This window comes from Actinia tenebrosa, unplaced genomic scaffold (assembly GCF_029948245.1).
Source record: "Actinia tenebrosa isolate PJP-AT-01 unplaced genomic scaffold, QUT_ActTen_1.0 PGA_scaffold0__85_contigs__length_37466705, whole genome shotgun sequence".
NCBI classification, from domain to species: Eukaryota; Metazoa; Cnidaria; class Anthozoa; order Actiniaria; family Actiniidae; genus Actinia; species Actinia tenebrosa.
Genome location: NW_028292569.1, coordinates 17,353,230 through 17,375,515, shown reverse-complemented (window position 1 = coordinate 17,375,515; position 22,286 = coordinate 17,353,230). Strand labels below are relative to the sequence as shown.

The 22,286-nt window shown below is 37.5% G+C and overlaps 1 protein-coding gene across 2 annotated transcripts in view; it reads right to left on the bottom strand.

Annotated features, from left to right (window-relative positions):
- LOC116298490 (uncharacterized) overlaps nucleotides 1–22,286 on the bottom strand; it is a 36,634-nt gene that overhangs the window by 951 nt on the left and 13,397 nt on the right. Inside the window, exons 21-52 of one of the 2 annotated variants that reach the window (XM_089033834.1) lie at nucleotides 21,954–22,094; nucleotides 21,136–21,389; nucleotides 20,329–20,425; nucleotides 19,895–19,999; nucleotides 18,892–19,151; nucleotides 18,207–18,312; nucleotides 16,866–17,027; nucleotides 16,161–16,178; nucleotides 15,153–15,359; nucleotides 14,896–15,075; nucleotides 14,314–14,463; nucleotides 13,803–14,040; nucleotides 13,162–13,304; nucleotides 12,389–12,601; nucleotides 11,600–11,895; nucleotides 10,467–10,572; nucleotides 9,473–9,814; nucleotides 9,018–9,056; nucleotides 8,706–8,820; nucleotides 8,249–8,320; nucleotides 7,524–7,595; nucleotides 7,236–7,307; nucleotides 7,053–7,124; nucleotides 6,738–6,809; nucleotides 6,163–6,234; nucleotides 5,913–5,984; nucleotides 4,585–5,645; nucleotides 4,088–4,269; nucleotides 3,435–3,603; nucleotides 3,283–3,343; nucleotides 1,341–1,533; nucleotides 519–692 (exon numbers count right to left, since the gene is read on the bottom strand). In XM_089033834.1, coding sequence (XP_088889960.1) covers nucleotides 519–692; nucleotides 1,341–1,533; nucleotides 3,283–3,343; nucleotides 3,435–3,603; nucleotides 4,088–4,269; nucleotides 4,585–5,645; nucleotides 5,913–5,984; nucleotides 6,163–6,234; nucleotides 6,738–6,809; nucleotides 7,053–7,124; nucleotides 7,236–7,307; nucleotides 7,524–7,595; nucleotides 8,249–8,320; nucleotides 8,706–8,820; nucleotides 9,018–9,056; nucleotides 9,473–9,814; nucleotides 10,467–10,572; nucleotides 11,600–11,895; nucleotides 12,389–12,601; nucleotides 13,162–13,304; nucleotides 13,803–14,040; nucleotides 14,314–14,463; nucleotides 14,896–15,075; nucleotides 15,153–15,359; nucleotides 16,161–16,178; nucleotides 16,866–17,027; nucleotides 18,207–18,312; nucleotides 18,892–19,151; nucleotides 19,895–19,999; nucleotides 20,329–20,425; nucleotides 21,136–21,389; nucleotides 21,954–22,094 — 5,516 coding nt within the window. The remainder of the gene's footprint in view (nucleotides 1–518; nucleotides 693–1,340; nucleotides 1,534–3,282; nucleotides 3,344–3,434; nucleotides 3,604–4,087; nucleotides 4,270–4,584; nucleotides 5,646–5,912; nucleotides 5,985–6,162; nucleotides 6,235–6,737; nucleotides 6,810–7,052; nucleotides 7,125–7,235; nucleotides 7,308–7,523; nucleotides 7,596–8,248; nucleotides 8,321–8,705; nucleotides 8,821–9,017; nucleotides 9,057–9,472; nucleotides 9,815–10,466; nucleotides 10,573–11,599; nucleotides 11,896–12,388; nucleotides 12,602–13,161; nucleotides 13,305–13,802; nucleotides 14,041–14,313; nucleotides 14,464–14,895; nucleotides 15,076–15,152; nucleotides 15,360–16,160; nucleotides 16,179–16,865; nucleotides 17,028–18,206; nucleotides 18,313–18,891; nucleotides 19,152–19,894; nucleotides 20,000–20,328; nucleotides 20,426–21,135; nucleotides 21,390–21,953; nucleotides 22,095–22,286) is intronic. The other variant, XM_089033838.1, reaches the window with a different exon arrangement.

Here is a 22,286-nt window from a genome sequence, read left to right as displayed (position 1 = left end):
TAAGTTAATATTTTAGAAATTTAAAAAATTCAATTGTACCTTTAAGTACAATTACTTAAAAGTAGAGTGTATGTTTTGTTTTTTAGCGTTATCTATTTTCTCAATTTAGAAAAACTCGTCGAAACACAAGAGTACTTTTGGAGTACTTTCAGGTTCAGTAGAGATCCTCAACTGGCTATTTTTTTCGTCAAATCGATCGAACATTTCTTTGCAAAATGCAAAATTGATAACTTAATATCGATTATATTGTTAGCAAAATGTGTTCTGGTGGGTTTGGTTTCAGTTCTTGCTCGTTCAAAAATTTCCAAAGTACCCCCGAAACCACGGTTTTCGCCTAAATGTAGCCCAAATTAACCAACAAGAACACCTGCTTGACCTGCTAGCCTTGCCCTAACTTACGTCAGCCCAGAGGTTCAATCTGTGACTGTTGGCTATGCCCTGAATTTTATCAACACAGCTAGAGTTCAGTGTTTTAGGGTTAGACAAAATTTTAAGGTTTTTTAGTACATCCTCAATACCTGGCTTACGAAGTAAAAATCGTCACTGCAGTGGACCAATAGATGATCCAGAAGCACGCCATAATGTCTTATGTCATTTCTGAGATCTTTTGTTTGCACGTTATTCATTTTTTTCATCGAACCAATGTACATCGCCTTACCAAACCCTCCCAGAATCGCCTTCACTGGTGGAACCTATGGATTAACCAGAATAGAAAACGTTACGGGTTGAATACACTTCTCAGACTTGGCATCACCTGTCAATAGAGTTTGTTTGGTCTTTTGTCCCTCTTTCTTTATTTGAGGAATGTAAACAGGGTATCGATAAAATTTGAAAGTTTTTACAACTGTGCAGTGTTCAGTCCTTTTTCGATTATTGGTGTCTTGGTTTCCGTAGTTTGAAACCCCCATCAAATACGACCGCACCCATTTCAAAGTCATAGTACTTTGAAATATTTCAAAGTCCTACTACTCGGACTTTGAAATATTTCAAAGTACTAGAACTTTGAAATAAAAACAAACATAACAAAAAGAGTATAAGATGTCGTGTCAAATACACGTCACTGTTTTCTATTGGGGTATTGCTGGATCACCACGAATGGAATGATACTCTCAGCCAATAAATGTCATTTATTATTAATAGATACCTTGCATTGAGTTCCTAGAGGAATTGTTCTGGGAGACAAAACAATATGCCGTCTTTTCTTATGCAAAAAAAGAATCCATGGTTTTGTCCCCCAGAACAATATTTCTCGGGACTCAGTGCAAGGGGCTTATAGCGCAAAACATTTTGAAGTTGTATTAGGATATGCATCCAAATAAATTATATAACGAGGTCCATACCCCCAGACATTGCTGGATCATCAGGCTTGAAGCATTCACTTGGTTATGAACGATATGATAACGTTCGAGATGTCTTAGGGCGTTAATGACATCAGTCCCAATGGCCAATAGGAGATGCGGATGAAGTAAAGTTGTAAGGTCATTAAGATAATCTTCAAGTGTGTTACGTGATAATACTTCGAAGCAAATTAACCTAAGGAATAGCAAAAATATTTATCAGTAATAGTGAATGATATCGAGTGTCAAGAAAAATGATGCAACTCTAACAGCGCTTTCATTTAAATCGAACCAGTTCTCAAATAGTAAGCGTTAGTTCTTAGAACTGGTTCGGGCAGCGTTTGTCCAGTTCTAAAAAGTGACGCTTAACATTTGAGAACCGGCTGCTCTGACCTATCGTTTCCGACTTAATGGGAAGTGCCCTATGCATAGTAAGTCTTATAGTTAGTAATTTTGCTATTCATCATAGAGTGATGTATATGTTTAGAGAGAAGAAGCAGATAACAAAAATAAGACAAGAACGACTACGCCTCGTGGTTGTATATCTGATACAACACGGCCACTCATACTGTATATATTACTTGTTAGATAGGGCTATCCCGTGCATTCTTTGTTAAGCGTTCTTGTGTAATTTTTTCAAGTGTATTATAGCCTTCCAGCTCGTTCATTCTTTAGTAATTTTGCTTTTGTTAACGTTGTCCCTCCGGAGTACGCTCAGATTATATACGCCTTTTTGTGTGTGTTAATTTCGAGTCACTTCGTCCTCGTCGTTCATCGTCTCGTTCTTCCCAATAGTAAGTCTTTGTTTTTGTTTTTTGTTTTTGTTTTTACCTTTATCTACATGTCTTTCAGTTCCTCTAGATGGAGCAACTTCAGAATATTTGGCCATGCATTTTGTTTTGGCAAGAAACAAATCGTTTGAAAACGACGCAATAACAATAGAAGAACAAAGGGTTACTAAATGTGTGCATGCACTTGGCCCTGAATTCTGAAGTTCTGCCTGTATTTTTAAAGCAGCTAACATTTTAACTGTCATAAGGATTCGTTATTTAAATGTTTATCAGAATATCTTCTTTTTCGGAGTTTTTATATCTATTTATTTTATTAAGCTATTTATTCTTATTTGTAGTCTTTACCTCACGGTCACGCTTATGTAGTGTTTAATAAACGAGCAGGAGTGTTTTAACGGATATAAAACACGAGGCGCAGCCCAGTGGTCTTAGACCCGATAAAACACGATCTGCGAGTTTATTAAACGGCTTATGATGTATGCTCTCATATTGTACCGGATTCTTTACGAAATGAACCAAGTTTGATAGAGAAAATTGAAGTAAGATTTTATGAATATGAAGACGAATCTATTCTTCGATTGCACGTTACGTCATCGCGACCACGTTGGTGCCATTTAACAAAAGATTTCTCATTAGCATCCATTGTTAACGGCACAACAATGGCCGCCATGTTTTTGTCTTTTGACTCTGTAGAGAATGCTTGCAACCAAGAGAAAATGAACTAAGAGAAGGAATCCCCGTGCCCCATCATGTGCACACTTTGATGCTATTTTTAGAATCATTGATTCTATTTTTAGCTCGTTACCATGCCCGCGCGATAATCATGCTTCCTTTAATGCCTCGTTTTAGGACACGAAAAGCGACAAAAACACAGGCTTTTGTTTACTGCAAGACTAGAAGCCGCCTACCCTCAAGAAATCAACCAATCAGGTTCTTCGCTCAAAATATCTCCAAGCTAAAAATAGCATCAAACTGTGCACATGATGGTCACAAGGCTATATAGGTAGGATTCCTTCTCTTAGTTCATATTCTCTTGTTGCAACCCATCAATATCAGATATAAAATCACCTTCATGGTCATGATTCCTATTGTGTTCCCTTCATGAATTATTAATGACTTTTTGAAGACAAAATAGGCAAGACAAATATACTTACATGCTGCAGCTTCTAACAGGGGCAAGGTTTTTAAGGTCGATGTCTGCAGGTAATTTATTTGCTGATCCAAAAAAATAGAAAAAATAACTTAGAATATCTCAATCTTAAAAGAAATCAATATCATGTTGCTCAAATCGAGCGGGGTTGGTTACCTTCTGAATGCCATAGATGTTTGATAATATTTGGGTGGCCTCCGTCCATTTCTACTCTTTCCAACGCCTCCACTTCTCTCTCCCAATCCATTCTCTGGTTACTTGCGAAGACTTTTAAAAGAACAATTGCGCTTTCTTTTGACTTACCACAGCGAGCAATGAAGAACTCCTAAAATAAAATATACGTTAAGAATGTTAACTTTTGCATGCATTCCAATTCCTAAAATATGCAAGCATTTTTTTCTTCATTATCTAAAGAGAATCAAACGTTTTTCTCCTGTTTCATTGATTTTCTTGCCCAAACACTTCCAACAATTTTCGCACCACTCTTGTTGATTGTAAGGGCTCCATGTAGCGTTTGCGTGCTAATAATTTTTTCATTTTTCCAAAAGAATAAAATGTATGTTTTGCTCCACAACCGGGCTGTCGTAAAATAAATGGCAGCAGGGAAATTATAGCTGTTCATGGGCTGTAACCACGTGACCGACAAATCCCTTAGACGCCATGAAAAACAATGAAACAGCCGCCATCTTGGTTGATCTAACAACAGACGTTTGATGATGAATGCTTTGTATAGTCAACCAACAGGGCGCTATAACGTAACATGCACCCCAAGAATACCTTTCACTAGTTTTCAATAAAGAAAGACCTACCGTTGACGGCAAGAAATTTCCTTTGAACATTCCAGCCTTCTCCACGACTTGCAATCCTCTAAGAAGAGAATTGCTCTTCAACTTCTTAAATTTTCGTAGCCCGTTTTTGTCTAAAGCAGTTGACATGTTTGTCATAGGTATTACTGCAGTTGTTCCATCCAAGCTATCAGCATGCGATCGTCCTTAATTTTTATTACAAAATTAAAAAAAAGAAAGCTATATCATTATATAAATGAGTTTACGAGTTCATAAGTTTTTCTCGTTTTTGGTGATCAAAACCGCAACGAAAAAAGCGCGCTTGCCAGTCTAAGCACGAGAGAAGGCGCAATTTAAACTGCATCCGGTTTATGATTCCTGGTACCAAAGTTTGTGTTTAACAGGTAAATATGGAAAATGAATGATTGGAAAAGCTTCGCCATTTCGCGTCACTTAGTTTAGCCTTACTCAGTTCCGACCCAAGATTATCGTGATGAGCTGAAATATAGTTTTATACATACCTCGGCTAAAAGCAATACTGACACGATTTGCAGCATTAACCATAAAACCAATAAACGACATTTCTCTACTGTTTCCTCTGCGCCAACTCCGAGTAGAGAATGTATATAATATTGGGTTAATTGATGAATTTACAGGCAGAACAAAAACTGCGATCCAAACGTAAACTTGTTTTTCTGGGTCTTTGAATATTCCAAGTAGAGAGAGAATCCCAATTACAATAACTGGCATCCAGCAACAAAAGTCAGTTATAACTATGAATGCTATTCGCCTTGCCAGGGCGGACTCCGTTCTCGTATGATTATTTGAACGGGCAGATTTCCCAACAGATTTTACTTCCCAAAACATGACCACATAGGCGACGAGAATGAATGTGAAGGCGAAAAAGTTCAAGGCAATGAAAATGGCAACTGAATACTCCCAGCCTGGGAGTCGCTCCCCTGACAGCTGGAGTGGAAGACAAACGGCAGACCGACCGTAGAAACCTTCTTGCCAATCAAAGTCATAAAAGTAATCTTTGATTACAATTGGTAGTATTGATATCAATAGGCTTGCAGTCCATATCGTCATCACAACAAATACTGCAGATTTCATTTTCAGTCTTATAAATCTTAAAGGAAAGACGATGCATACGAATCTGTCTGCTGTCAATGTTGTAAGAATCAGAACGGATACTTCACTTGAAATGACTGAAAGAGCGCCTGCAAATTGACACAGCCGACTTGACCGCCAATAAAGATCATGCTTAAAGTAGACACCTTTAAACTCTACATCTTTAAAAGCGACAAGCAACAAATAAACTCCCATCAACAAGTCAGCAAACGCGAGGTTGGTTAATAGAAATGAGTGCACTTGGTTTAACTGTTCTCTTGCAACCATTCTCCAAGCTATGACGCCAATGTTTCCAAGAAGCGCAAGAATACCAAGAATCCAGATGCAGGCTCTTAGGGTTTTGTTCTTCATCAGGTCATCACAGTTGGAAAACGCAGACTTGGGAGACTGACAATTAAGACCTTTAACTGACTTTATTGCGTAGCAACAATGTATAAAGCGATCGAGTTTTCTGGGGATTGAGATAAAAATTAGGCAAATTATATTACTATCCCGTACAGTTCCCTGGAATATTTATTAACCAAGTTATACGCTACACGATGCTATAATAAACTACAGATGTTAAAAGAGGACCACGAAAGTCGCATTACTGTCAAGTGTCATCCTCTATATAAGCAAAGTTCAGTGTCATTCCTGAGCATTAGAAGATCTAGGAATGTGGATACAGCTCAAAAAAAGGAATTGCTCTTTTAAACTCTCATGATACGGTTATACTTACAGCACACGTAATTTCTGAAGGTGCTTGAAGGTATCCTCTTTGAATTCTTTAATGTTGTTCTTCTCCAGATGTCTTTAGAAGATGAAAAGATGAAAGAAATTAATAACATGAGGATAAGGATAAGGCGATAAGGAGGAGGAGGAGGAGGAGGAGGAGGAGGAGTAGGAGTAGGGTGAGGCTGAGGGTGAGGCTGAGGCTGAGGCTGAGGATAATAATATACTCTTCTTGTCATAATCTAAGTTATACTCACAAAACTCGAAGAGAATGTAGTCCTCTAAATGTGTCTTGATTTAGTTGTTTGATCCGATTATTACTTAAATATCTAAGACAAAAAGGTATGCGTAATTCATTATCTTACGACGTCAACTTTAGTTACTTCAGGGCTCATTACATATGCATCATGCCTATAAACCAATTTAAAGATCTGTATTAGCTAGGGTTCTGATGTTGTTATTGTGTGGTATATACTTTTGAATGCATTTATATCTTCAAAGACTAAGCGAGAGATGCAGGGGGAAAATAAATAAGCAAGTTAATAAATAAGTTGTTTAACGTGGTATCATTCTATTACGGTGTATTCTTCGATCGACGTTACGCCATCATGGCCATGTTTGTGGCCGACAAAAGACAAAAATCCATTAGTATCCAATGTTAATATACATATACCACCAACGTGGCCTGGCAATGTCTAGCTCTTTTCGGAATTGTTGCAACCCGTCACATATTGGCAGATTCTTTTCCCATTGTATTTTTCATTTCATATTTTTCATTCAAGAATATATTTGTAAAGTTGTCCTTTTATAATTCGTTTATTTTGTTACTTACAAGTTAGTCAAGTTCCTCAGATGTTTAAATGCTTCGTTTTCAATATGAATGATGCGATTGGACATTAGGCTCCTGTTAAATAGTTCATAATTATGATTATTGTTTACTGATTATTAATGCTTTGAAATTGCTGATAATTGATTAATTAATTAATCAAAAGAAAGTGTGCAAGGGATTCTGGTAGTGGTGGCTGTTTCATTGTTATGTCATGTCTGAATGGATTTTGATTCATGTGGTTGCACCCCGAAATAACAGAAATAACACTATATTGCAAGTGGATTGTTAACTGGATATAATTATTTGCATATTACTTACAAGATCTGTAAATGCGTTAACGGATCCAGTACGCCCTTTCCAACATCATCCAATAGATTGTTGCTTAAATCTCTAAACGAAATGACATTTTTGCTGCATAACCTTTAGTATGTCAAAATAAAATTGAAGTCTATTGGAACAACTGACAAAAATGTAGATTTAGTACCTTTTGATTAAACTTACATGTTTTGAAGACGAGAAAGTCCACTGAATACATCAGGCTTTAGTCTTGATATAAAATTTGACCTCATTTGTCTATGTTATAAAGACAGGAAAAAGTGATTTTCCAAAATGTATGTTTTGTGATCTAGAAAGCTTACATTCTTAGAACTAGCTCCTTCTTGGTAGGAAAAGCTAAGAGAAGCATTGCTTTTGTGGTGGAGGAGAGGGGGGGGGGGGGGGTGGGGAAGGTTGGAGAGGGAGAAAGAAAGAGAGATGAGGACCGTATTCTTTTCATTTTCACATACTTACAAGGTTAGCAGAGAATCCAACCCACGGAAGGGAGACCCTTGTAAACTCATAAGACGGTTATAACTGAGGTCGCTGTAAAACAAAATGAAAACACTACTGAAATGAGACTTCTTTTCATTATGAGTATAATGCAACCAATGTTTCATTATCGATTAGCTTTTTCGATTCTCAAAACATTAAATAAGCAGACATCGTCGTGTTTGAAGTTATAAGACACCGATTGATATACTTGCAATCAAAGTGCATGCTTGCAACAGTTGAAAGCTGAACTTTGGTTTCTTTAGGCCCCGTCCACACGTATCCGGAAATTTTTGTATCCGCCCTGATGCACGCTAGTGCCTAGTCCATTTGACGGATAGTTTTTCTTCTTGACCATGCTCAAAATCGTATTTACGTCATCGTATTCGAAAATTTGCGGATACGACCGTCCACACGTGTCAGTATTCGCAGCGTATTCGAAAATTTCCACTCTAGAGACCGTTTTCGAAAATTTCCGGATGCGGATACAAAAATTTCCGAACACGTGTGGATAGAACCCGTATTTGCAAAAAAAAAGTTTGCGGATGCAAAAATTTTCGGATACGTGTGGACGTGGCCTTAGTCGATAGACGATATTTTAATGTTTTGATACCTAAAAACTGCTCTACATGTAAATAATAATGATTGATTGCATTATAATAACAAACTTCATTTAAGTTTTGTTCACAGTCATGTCATTTACTTACATAAACTGAAGGTGAGGCATCTGTAAAAAAATGTTTTCTTTAAGCTTTGTAATGCGATTCCTTCCAAACATCCTACAAGATCAACAATGTCAGAATTAAGGGTTCTTTCTTGGAGTAACAAGCTTAGCTTTATCGTATTCTGGGTTAGGGTTTTTGTTTTGCAAGGTATTATTTAGCTCTAGATTCACTATCCTTGGCTGTTGCTTTATTGTCTTCATGCTTCAGGTGTCTACCACAACAAGAACGAGCCGTAATAAGGAAACATCTTCGTCATCTTGCAATCACTATTTAATGCAAGTTAAGTCTTATCGAGTAAATTTGGTGACGGTAAAGGTGACGTGCCGTGACCAAGGTTTCTGATTGGATGACGCGCGCTATGATTGGTTTAACGGATGTACCGTGACCAGTGCTACGTGATGTAACGTTTTACATTCATATAAAAACTTTAAGATCTTACAAGGCTGCAGTATTCTGTGGCATATTTCTCGGTATAACTGTCAACTCTTCTCCAGCAACTATGATTCTTTTTGGAATTTCTTGAGTGAACGAACAGGTACAACTTGATGGACAATCTTACATAAAAAAGAAAGAGGCATCGAGTTTAGATCATGGTTGACGATTGCTGTCAATTTAATGAATTTAGTAAACCCTGTCATTTCAATGTATTCAGAGCACATCCTTTGACAATGAGAGTTAACTAGGGGTTTGGCTCTGGAGAACTGGATGCATGCCATATAAATGAATAAAGATGAGTGTTTTCGATGCAAACCTTGAACAGCCATGCAGCTATCAGCCTCTTTAGAGGTTTCTGGTGGTAAAGGCAAAGCATTAAAAGTTATTAAGAACTCTTGTTAAAACGTTACAGTTACAGTAAGTGCCCCAAAGCAACTCCAATCGAGATTGATTTTACTGACCCTCAAGATAAGTTCTTCTTGGTTGGCCTATGAAAGCTGCTCATGTTTATGGCTACGAAGCCAATCATTCGACTCAAACACATCCCAAATTTTATATTAGATGAAAACTGCAAATAACCATGTATCTCCGCCATTATGCCAGTATTTTCAGCGGTCGCGCCCCACGCGCCCCAGGCGTCCTGGACTGCCATTGTCGTTGTAGTTTTCTTTATTTAATAAACCCTCATTTATGTTGAGAGTTTGTCGACTTTTGCACAACTAACTGGCGCTTCTTAAGCATAGCAGAACATGCTAAAAATTTCTTACTTACTGCGAGAAGAATAGGACATTCTGAATCCAAAACCCCTAGCCAATTCGTTTGTTTTGAAAAGCAAAATAAGGTTGTTTGAAGACGTCTCAAGAAACAACGGAAAACGATCTCCACAGAACCTTCCAAGACTCTTAGCGTTACCATGCAACCCATCATATACTGTGACGTTATCGTTTGTACAACTTTGGCTGTACTCGAGTTCGAATGAGTGGATAGTCAACCGGATTACTTGTCCTGGAGGTCTTGATACTTGCCATCTACAGACAATGTCATTTGGATAGAGATCAGGATAATATGGCGAAGCAAATGTTCCGGACTGACTTGTCAAGTTAAGCTGGCAAGCTGTAATGGAAGATGCAACAAAATTCACGAAGCTGAAAATCACAATTACCCAAAACTTATGTTGGACATAATATTATCCTAAACGAAAATATATCTCTTTTCCAAAAGAGCGGTCTTTCTATGAGTGGGAAACGATATGGCAAATTGGTAGCCAAGGCTTTGCCGTATGCCTAGGCACAACCGTAATGTGCGTGATTGGATTAATAAGTGGTACACAATCAATCAATCAATCAATCAATCAGTCAGTCAGTCAGTCAGTCAGTCAGTCAGTCAGTCAGTCAGTCAGTCAATCAATCAATCGTTTATTTAAACACGTGTCGTCCAGGAGCTGGTTAAGCTCGTTCAAAGTACGAACGTGCGATAATGATTACAATCTAATTAGAAGAAGATATATATATATATATATATATATATATATATATATATATATATATATATATATATATAATGGGGAGCCATTTCAATTAATGTTACAGCATGCCGTACAGTGTACGTGCTATAGGTCAGTACCGTATGCTTTCTACTCGTAATAAAAGCACTCTAGAGCATGATAGTATACATGCTTTTAGTACTTTGAGTGCTTTTAGTACGAGTAGAAAGCATACGGTACTGACCTATAGCAAAGGCAAACTGTGCTTTCAATATTTTTTACCTCGTTGCTCGCCATAGCTAAATTCAGTACAATATCCAGGCTTGATAACGTATCCACCAAATCCAATAGATCCTTGTCCACTGCCAAACAAGGCTTTAATCACAACCTACACATATAAATGTAAAGACATATTTAAAAAAAAACGTTGTGTAGAATGTCGGAGATGTGAAATGGGCGATCTGAGACTAACCAGAATTTTGGTGCTTTATATGTTTTCTGGCTAAAATACGAAAAAAATCACATTCCTAACTTGAAGGTCGCGATCATACTTCATATTCCAATCTTAAATGAAACTACGTTGTTTGGCATTGAATATACACTACGTTTTGCAGCGTGTTTCTCAATCTCAAATTTCAGATTTCAGATTTCAGATCGGCGACACCTTTTTATAAAATAGGTCAGTGGGCATTCTATCATTAGCATTTTCTTGCCCTTGGAATATGAAAATGTATGTTTAACATCAGGTTTGATCAATTGATGATAGAAATAGCTATAGCTATAGACATTTTTTTCTGCTTTTATGAAATCTTATACTAATGATAATTTTAAAGTATCACGTATTTATTAAGCATTTTCCCGGTATCTTTCATATCTATTGCTCGTCATAATAATATTTTACGAATAATAATTACCTAATTTATACAATCATTCATATTTATAATATATCATATGTGTTCGAGAGGGCTTGTATATAGTTTGCTGCACATGGCCTGGCGTCCCCTGGAACAATGGCTGTTTCCATGGTGATGCATGTTGCTATGTGTCTTGGTCCAAACCCTCCCGAAAACTTGAACACTTTGCCGACTTGTCATAAAAATAATTTCATATTCATATTTGTATTTACATCATATGTTTTCAGGAAGGCTTGGATCAGGTTACACTGCACATGCACCTTGTTTCAAAACTTGAATACCTTAATATGTATTATACATATTTGTAATTTTTATCAAATTTTACCCTCTAATTTATTACCTTTTATGATGTTTGTATTTTTTGTTTAATTACCTTTTATTATTGTAATATATCTCTATATTTTTGTTAGGGCCGTAAGGGAGATTACAGTTTTCTGTAATTACGGTTCCCTCTTTCAATAAAGTGTTACTACTACTAATACTACTACAGCTTACTGATACCTCAAATGGACGTAAAGTTGTGATAGAAACGCTTGCAAATAACCAGCCAGGTACTTGACTATCAGAGGTTCCCCACAGAAACTGATCTGGAGAGTCGCTGATATTGTTTGTCTCGCTTTTATAGATCTTCAGGGACAATGCTGCCTTGCCTATCAATCTATAGCGAAACTTCATACACAGGCCCGTGTTCTGGACATTCCTAACATCGCTTCTGACTAGAAGAGTGCTGTTACTTCTGAGCTGAGCGTTCACACTATATGTTGTAGTGATGTTCTTTATAATATTAAATCCTTCTCCTTTTAATGACAAGAAAGAAAATACAGAAATCAATGGAAGTACACGATCGCTACTGAAAACTAACAAATCTGTAGAATACGAAGCATTGCAAAATCATGCTTGGATGATTGGTATGGTACAAGCATGGTAGTGCAATTCCCTTTCACCTCTTGAGACTAGGGTTTGAAAGCGGGACTCGAGAAATCATACGCGAGTAGTAGGATTGTTTCTTGATTTGAGGGTGTCTCCTTGTTCACCTTATACATCCTAACATTTTAAATTCTAATTCCATCTAAGAGTTTTGAGTCTTGACTTCAAGGCAGCTCAGAGATGGCTTCAGGGTACAGGGTAAGTTTGTTCCTTCGTTCGTTTGTTTGTTCTTTTTCTTTATTCTTCTTGATTTTTAAGCCTGTTCACTTATATAGTGAAGGAAGGTACGTGTATTGTAACTATTCCCATGAAAAGGATAAACTATGGATGCTCCATGGTAAACACACTGTTATTCTGACTTACCGCCTGAATCGAGGCAATTAGGAGGACTAGTCAGCATAGAATAACGAAGCAAGGTGCTCCTAAGATCAGACCAAGCACTGATGTCACCCTTTTCAATATTACATCCAATAGATAGATGCTTTACTTCATCACGGTCCATCGGGATACTCCATATGTTCAAGCCACTCATGCTTCCTTGGAAACCGTCCCCACCAATAACTAAAGTACCTAGCCCTAGATGGGGTGATGAGGAATTGCTTAGTCTTTTAAGACTTTAAAATAACCTCATAAGTAAAATTATGAATGACCTCATGCTTCCTTGGAAACCGTCCCCACCGATAACTGAAGTACCTAGCCCTAGATGGGGTGATGAGGAATTGCTTAGTCTTTTTAAAATAACTTCATAAGTAATATTTTGAATGACCTTCAAAATCATTAAAATAGATTATTAATAAATATTTCTGTACCGTGACTAAGGCGTGTATGGCAAACTTGAGGAGACGCTCGTATAAGCGTAATAAGCGTATGGTTGTAATATAAAATTTAACGAAATGAATTTATAAACACTTCCAGCGTATGGTTGTAATGAAATTTAACGAACGGAATTTATAAACACTTCCAAGCAATGGGCAAAGAAATATTCTTAGCCTCGAATATAGTTAGTGCTATAGCTAATGAATTTCGGCACAAAATTTCTAAAGGATCAAAGTCGCATGGTACAAGAAGATATCTCACAAGAACACTTTCATAGCCGACTTGATCCCTTAATTATAAATCTAGCATATATCTTTTACCTGGTATCTTTTTAAATTTATGAAGGCCGTGGCGTTGTTTTACAAATATGCCGTCTTTGTAGAGTTGATAAACGCCCCCTTTAGAGTTCCATACGAGACACAGGTGATGCCATTGGCCATCATTAGCAGACGTGGTGGTGCTTCTATAAAACAATCGTGGAAAGCATGTATTGTTATCTCTAAGCGGTGATCCAATTTTGATATTCTTTGATTGCACATTTCTTCAGATGTGATAATAATTATTTGTTTGCGCACATTACAATACAGTTAAGTGACTGTTTAACAACAAAAAGTGTCTGAGAAGGATTCTCCGTATCCGGTGCCAAGTTCACGTCAGTAAGAATGAGTTGCTAGAGAGATTAGGCATGAAGCCACTTAGCGAAGAGGTGAAATTTCTGAGATGGAATCTGGTTGGCCATATTCTCAGACAAGATCGTAACAATGATTGTAATGTGGCAATGACCTGGGCACGAGAAGGAAAGAAACCGTCAACAGTACCCTTGTAGCACGATATTGCAGTATGATATTGAAGTTGTTTTGTTTTCTCCTCCAAACTGAACTCCGTTGACTGACGTCACATGCAAAGAGTGGTCTATATACAGTAGCGGTTAACGATGGTAATAATTTTATAGCATGCTTACCTATTGTACGCCATAATGCTGACACGAAGCGTTTTTTCGTGGAACAACCCAAATCCAGTTACACTGCTATCTTTATTAAGATTAAAATCGTAATGGAAAATTGCACCTCTGTTAAGTCGTAAATTTGTCTTAATCCACACACAAGTCGTGAATGAGCTCAAATCAGGCAGCGTTTGAACTGATACTCCTTGAAATGATGAATTGAAGGAAACTTCGAAAAGACCAGCTTTGATAAAATCTGGAGATAAAAAAAGGTCAATAATTTAGCTTTGCATCGAGACTGAGGCTCTCATTTGCTGATTTGATATGTCTTCATCATATCAGCCATGTTGGTTAAATTCACAGAAGAAAAGATTTATCACTTGTGACGTCAATGCAGGACGATTTGGAGGACAAAATTAACAAAAGAAATTCATCTCCTAAGAATTGGAAACCCATTGTTCTGTCCTCCAAATTAAACTGCATTCCGACGCGTTTCAAAGGTTCTATTGGTAATATTAGACAACCCTACCTTGTAGTTGTCTGGGTGAGAAACGTTCTTCATTTCGAGTGTTTTGGTATTGGTTTGATGACCAGAAGACGCTGGAATCGTTGCTGGAGAAGTCAATCCAAGGTAAACTCTCTTGTTCCTGATAGACAGCTGTACAGTTATCTGGGTTGGCTGAAACCAAATCAATTTTTTTTTTTTTTTGATGAAGCAATTTCTTATTTAAAAGGACACGATCCCCCCCTCCCCCCCCTTTTTTTTGTCAATGATCTGAGACGATCGCGAGAAGCACTGGAGCGAGAGAGCTTATAGAACCCAAGGGATGACCGTGGAGAGATGCAAGGCCTCACTGAAAACAAATCTATTTAAAGCAAGCGTAGCTATTGATTGGACGCTCGCCAAAATTATCTGAGGCTAACATGAAAATACAAAAGAATTGCCACAAATTCAATCGATAAAAAGTGTGATTTCTTTTCTCTTTTCATGATGCATTCAAGATGATAATTTTCAGAAGGTTCCATTAGAAAGGTCAATTTAGCGGGAGCAGTTTAATGTAAGCATAATAAGCTAGATAGCGAAGTTATTATAAATAATTAAATAACTCACAATATCCCGTACAGTTTCCCCAGCTACGTGTGTCGTTATCGTAGTTGGACGTCAAAGAACACCAAGGCCTGTCGTGTTTGAATGAGACACATGTGGAATACTTCTTTCCCCGGTACATGAAGGGAAAAAAGCAACATTCTCCGTTTGTTGTCTTCTGTTTGCATTCCTTCGATTTTTGAACTGTGAATATAAAAGCCTTTTAGTAAGTGTTGGATGTCATTTGATAGTCTAAGAACGTAGAGTTTTGCTGACAATACCTTTTCGGCGTCTATATGAACCTAAAATCAAGCAGTCGCCCCAAGAATGATCCTGGTCATAGTTTGATGTCAACGAACACCAAGGTCTATGATGAAAATTTGTAATGCATCGAGAGTATACTTTTCCATTGTAAATATATGGAAAAGAGCAGCAAGGCCCCTGGACTGTACGAACAACACATGGTTTGTCTATTGGAGGACCTGACCCTATAAACAAGATATATGATGAAGTAAGTCCGTGTTCAAAACACCATTAAAACAATAAAAGGAAAGAGCGCGTGCGCAAGTTGATGACGCACGGGAGTAGGGTAAGGCCAAATTAAACTGCATCCGATTACTAAAAATAGTCCAACCGGGAATATACGTTGCGCACGCGTTATTATGAAGTTTCCCTCTTATTTATGCTCTCTTGGTACGATATTACTCATTTTACTCTGCTCCATGCAGTCGATGAGAACACAGAATATTATTAATATCGATAATTCAGCTTCCACCCATTTTGTTTTGTGCTCAGTGTTTGTCTGATTCGTCTGTACATGTGTCTGGTTCGTCTGTATCTGACTTGTACCTGTCCATGAAAATACTGAACTGACTATTTTTTCTTGTAATTACTCCTCATGGCCCAGACATTTAGCTCGATTAGTTTCTAAAGCTATTTCTAAACGTCTGTGCTCTCATCAACTGATATACCAAATAATTTTTTTTTGTACTTAATTTACTTTCTTTGGGCACAATAAAGTTATTGTTGTTGTTGTTGTTGTTGATATTTTTGACTGACTGTATAGTCTGTTGTCGCTTCCGTTAATAGTATCTTGATATGCCCGTGGTAATAAAAAAATTAATAAGGTCTTATGACCATATATTCAAAAAAAGAAAAAGAAAAAATTAAATTAAATTAAATCAAATTAAATATATATAAAAAAAAGACCATATATTCAAATTATTTTATCAAATTAACTTTAATATATTATTATTGATTATTTTAGCAAAAAGAATTGTTTGTCTCACCTTGGAATCTAGTATTGGCTAAAAACAAAAATGAATAAAAGGTTCAAATAAAGTTATTTTAATAATTTATAGCTAGCGTTATTTTAAAAACTAGGACATGCAAATTATTTAAAAAATCAATTGGTATTAACAGCCTGCATGTTAGTATTTGATGTCATGATCATGCAAATATGTATAGGACAATTAAACATGCAATATAATTTTCAAGGGCTTTACTGAGCAGTATGCATGTTAATGCTTGATGTCATGTATGCAGCCATGCAGTTAAAGTTAGTGCTGTTCTTCTGCTGAGAACCGGTGCTGGACTTTTCCCATGTCATGTAATCACCGGAAAATCATCAACCTGATCTAGGTTAGAAGACTGTGCAGCCAAAGTATGCTAATTGCATTTGCAGACGACCACCTTTGATCCCATTTTATTTAAGATAAAAAATCCCTTAAGCCAATCAGCCGAGAGAAAAATCAGTTTCATATTGACACCAGCCAATGACAATCTTTCAATTCCATATTTGTTTATGACGTCTAAGAATTTTCTCAGATATATAGGCTTCGTTGCTTTTTCCTGATTGGCTTAAGTTAGACTCAAGTTTGATTCCTTCGTTTTCACTCTGTCGTGATTGGTCAAATTTCTTCGAGTGGTCCCAATTAGTGTGTCCCCTCAGTAAGGTCTAGCCACAGCACAATAATATAGGTAAATAAGATCACCTTCACTGCAGCTTCCCCACATCTTGTCACGATCATAGTTATCCGTTATACTGCACCACAGCCTGTCGGCACCATCTCCAATACAAGACGTGTAACATTTGTTATTATATACGAAGGGGAAGACACAACAGTCATTTGCAGTCGTTCGCTGAATACAATTTTCTATTTAAAAATTAAATGGAAAGAAAATAGAGTAAAGTTCCTTTGCATATGAAATAATAGGGCATGTGCAATCCGGCTCAAGCCGATGCAAGCTGTCGTTGCTCTGATTATGAAAAGAAGCGGCGCGAGCTCAAACGCATTGTCTTGACTTGCGCTTGTATTTATGCTTGCGTTGGCTTACGTCGATAATGAGAACCAAGCATTACTGCTATAGATGACGACACGAGAATGTCTTCGCATGCTCATAATCTCCATGAATATTAGTCGAAACCATATTTATGTAGTGTTTAAAAAACGAGTAGGAGTGTTTTATCAGGTATAAAAGCACGAGGCGTAGCCGAGTGCTTTTATACCTGATAAAACACGATCTACGAGTTTTTTGAACTGCTTAAAACACTCATGAACAATTTATAAGATTTTGCTTCAACTGGAGCCACCATACACGTCACGAACATGGATTTTTATACTTCGATAGAGATTTGACGTCACGGGCGTGCGCAACCAGATTCAATAGAGAGAATACGAGAAAAATATCAAATGCCCTTGGCAGGATTCGAACCCACGTCTTCGGTATTCTAGTCCGATGTGTTAACCACTACGATACAAGGACCAACCACGCTGGTAACGCAGCCAGAATATGAAATGTAGGGTATACGTGAGGATCCCAGAGCGATATTTTTTCTCTATAGATAAGTTGAACACCGTAAATATGTACGCAAAGAATAGACATAGTATAGTAGTAATAAATTATGCGATTCAATAGAAGCTCCCACACGTTGGATATTGCGTGCCAAGGCAAAGACAGGCACGTTAGTCAAAGATCTTTAGGGTTGACTATGACCTTGATGAAGCTCTATGTCTTCATCTAAACTTGGATGCATACTTCATCCCTGATGAAGTCATCCTCATAGTATTCGAGTGGTCTTTATATAAAGATCACAAGTGTCTTTATATTAAGACACATGTGTCTTTATATAAAATCACTTGAATACTAATGAAGAGGACTTTATCGGGTATAAAGGTTCATGCACGTGACGTGTATGGTGGTTAAAATTGGACCATAAGCTTATGAATTATTAATGAGTGTTTTAAACTATTATAAAAATTGCACTGCTCACAGAATCGGTTTGTACTATAGATAACAAAATTCCGTAACTTTGAACTTAAGTGTTCGCTTACCGTTCATCGACGTAATAGGTTGACAATGTTCTTTGATCACAGAGACATCGTCAAAGGCAATCAGTTGTTTTACAACCAGAAACGGTTCGTTCGTTGCAAACAATAACTGCATGAAAAAATGGTATTTAAAGAAAATAAATAATACAGTGCATTTTATATCCAGTGATATGAAAGTGGTGGTAGTAAATCAAAACTAAAACCTATAGTGGGAGACTAAGTTGTCTAAGTTGTCATAGAGGCTTTGCACCATCACGAGATGGCAGCCATGACAGGAAGTACAACAATAGAGGTTTTTCCCCTTAGGAAACTGGATTCTTTTTCATGTAAATCCGATTCCAGTTACTAGAATTCCAGATGCAATTGTCCCTGCATCCTTTCATGGCTCCCATCACGTTATGGTGAAAAGCCTCTATATCAATGTCAGAGGTAGTCGTTCATTGATGTAGAAGTGAAACTCGTTCACCAAATGTGTTGTTTCTTGATATTTTGCTCAGCATACCCTGGTGCTATACCTTGGCTTTATGAAATTTTCAATTCATTTCTATGTAACATAGTAATCACCATGTATGCTCGATTAGCCAAAAACTATCAACAAAAGGGGGCTTGAGTTAGAGCTTGAAACGCGCAACTACTTGGAATCTAAGGATTGCATGAGGGCATATAAAACTTCTTGAATATTGCTTACCCTTGTCTTATACACGGCTGCTATTGGTATTTGCACGTAAGCCCAGTTTCTTGTGACTTTGTTGGTGCTCCAAACAAGTGACTTCGAGGTCGAATTTTCCATGTACAGCTTCAGCTTTCCAAGACTTATCCCACTGGTGGAACCAGATATGTAGTACCAGAACCGTACACACTCGTAGCCGTTTTCATGGAAATCCAAATATGGGCTATACATTGTTGGTGTTCCCTTGAATATGATATTTTTGTGAACAATTCCTTCATCTTTGAGACAAGATTGAAAATTAGTCAAGGAAACAATTCAAGCCAATGGTTAATTTTTACTTCGCTTGAGGAAACTCCTTATGGTAAAACTAGCCTTTTTACTCGGGCTTTCAAAGAAATGCCCGAGGTATAAATTGGGCTTTATTTGCGTTCTGTCACAAATCGCAGTTGCGTTCAAAGCGCATGCGCAAGTTCTATGCGCGTGCGTAGTATGCGCCACATAAGTACATGGTCGAGCAATGGCGGAAATTTTCAAGGTTTCGTCAGAAGGATGACAGTGTTCACGAAGAATTATTCCGTTTTTCTGCTATGAAGCCCGAGTTCACGCAGATATGCGTCTAGTTATTTAAGTATCTAGCTGTTTTATTTGTTCATTCGCATTAACTGAGGGACTTTACACTCACACACACTACCGGTTTTCATCTAGGAACACAAAGCTCAACTCATTCACATGTTGATCTTTAGTGCAAGAGGAGAACCGAAAAACCCGGAGAAATTTCCCTTCTAGCACAGGAGAGAATAACATATCAAAAAAAGTATATTACACAATTCATAAAGTATATTACACAAAGTCCGAAAAGGGGTTTGTCAAATTGGTTATTTCGAAGAAGCTGACAAAACACTTAATGATAACCAAGGATGCGCAACATGATGCGGTTTACGTTAAGTAATAGTGTTTAACGAGACAGCAGATGACTTTGCTGATTGTACTAATTCAGTTCAGTCCGATTAGTTGTACTTACGAAATGGAACGCGGCTAAAACTGACAGGCGGAGAGTCGGCGACTTTCCAACCATCGTTGCTTTGCCACTGACAGAAATCATTCTTGAATTGGCAATTTGGATTGACTAAGGATAAACCCAGCCACAAAAATAAAAGAAATACAGTATTAGTTATGACAGACTCTCTTCAGTCCTTATCGTATTGAGAAGGGATTTCGAAGTGAAATAAAACGTGTTGTAGTTAATCATGTTCTACTCAAATAGACCTAACTAGTTTGGCGTAATGTTTTCTCATTTAAGACCATGTGTAATTCTCTTGAGAATAAGATTCTTTGTTTGAGTTATGGTCCATATTAGTGTGAGTGTGCAAGTGCAACCGTTAAACGAAGAAATAATAATATAGGGCATGACACGTGGTCTGGAAAGGGAAAGCATTAGGTCCAGTGTGTGCGTACTTTGTGTAATAACCCGCTCGCAGGTTTCATCCAAGAGATTAATGTCGTCAATCGCTACATCTCCTTCTTTATCAGCCGTGGTTGACCTTATTTCAAACTGAACAATAAAAGAGGAAAATATATAAGCAGACGATATAGATCCACTTTCTCAGTATATCAATCACTCAGGGAAGAATTACTCAGTCTTCAGAGCCAGGGCCCAGTTGCATAAAGCTCTCTTAAGATAAAAAAGCTTAAAAACACTCGTGAGTATTGTCTTAGTACAATGGCCTATTGTTTTGGAACAATACTTACGGATGCTCTTATCTTAAGAGAGCTTTATGCAACCGGGCCCAGAAACTCATGTGCATGACCATGACGGTTAACCGTTTCAAAGAGGAATTTAGAAGCTGATTTCCGTGTAGTTTTGAAAAACGAATAATGTAGAGAAGGACACCAGCACTCAACTTCACCCATATATGTGTAGTGCATCATCAGCGCACACCTCCCATGTTTCTCAGTGTAAGAAGAAACTACCAAGAGTATGAAAAAAGGGATAAGGGGGGGGGGGGGGATATCTCTGATCAGATATATTTCTCGGGCGTAATGTTTTCCCACTTCAGACCACGTATCATTCCCTAGAGTATCCTTTCTTTGTCTAATTTGCCAATTTGTTTTTTTAACGGCTGCGCATGAGAAAGCCGATATGAATATGGATATGTCTCCGAAACAAACAATCTTATTCTCAAGGGAACGACACGAGGTCTGAAATGGAAAAACATTACGCCCGAGCCGAGGAGGTGTATTCAGAGCTTAAGGCGCACTTACCCTGAATGTACGTCCTCCAACATCTATCGGTGTTTGTCCAAATCTCCACTTTTGACCAGCTGAGCCAGACCTACTCCAAACCTTTTCGCTAGTTTCATTTGTTGTGACGTAGACGCTAAGATCCCCCACGTGACGTCCCCACATGTGATACCAAAATTGTAAGCACGTGACTCCATCGTACTTTAACCAATCACTTTGAAGTATAGCTTTGTTACCATCATTTAAATCTGATGCTTCTATGTATAGATAACTGCCTGAAAGAATAATGGTTCCTTTAGATCTGAAATCGTTTCTCAGTTTTGTTAGGGAAAACACGAGCACTGTTACTTCCTACATGTACCAAACTTTTTTGAAGACCCTTTGCATGAGACGTCAAAGCAGCTCAAATTAGAATAAAAAATAAAATAAAAAAAGAATTAGAAACATATTGTTATGTCATCCAAATTGAGCTGCATTCTAATGTGCTGCAAAGGGTCCAAGGTAGATGAAAAGCTGTGGAAGGGTGCAGAATGTACTATTTGTTACTTGTATTTTCTTGAACCATAAAAAAAGACGGCCTATTGTTTTGTCCCCCAGAACATTTCCTCTAGGAAATCAATGCAAGAGGTCTATTACATCAAGATGGATCACTCGAAAGCATTGGCCGGCCACACTAGAATTTGATTCAAGTTTAATAGCTACATATTAATATAGTGATTCTAATTCCTAAGACTGTGAAACAGTTATAAGAAAATCAAAGAAGAGCAAAGAATGCATTGAGTCGCTAAAATGACTAATAAATCATATTACATAATAATAAATTACATTTTGTAGCTCACCGTTCTCAGTCTGTGTAGTATGGTCAACACTTGGTCCTGTGTTCATAGTCGGCGTTGATCCACTGTTGAACTGCCACTTTTTGTAACCAGGTTGATCAACAATCTTGAGTCCACAAAGTCCATTTTCAAAATCACATGGTCCTTCAAACGGATTTGTATATTTGTAGTTTTGTTTTAATTCTGGTCATAGCAGGTCAGGACAAAGAGTATACGTGGGATTTTTCTGCTCTGGTTAACAGCTGCTTTTTTTACTCATGTTTCTTAGAGAGGCAGCTGCCCACACTCTGTGGTACAGCATGCCCTTCCCCTCCCCGAAGAAAGTATGAATTAAGA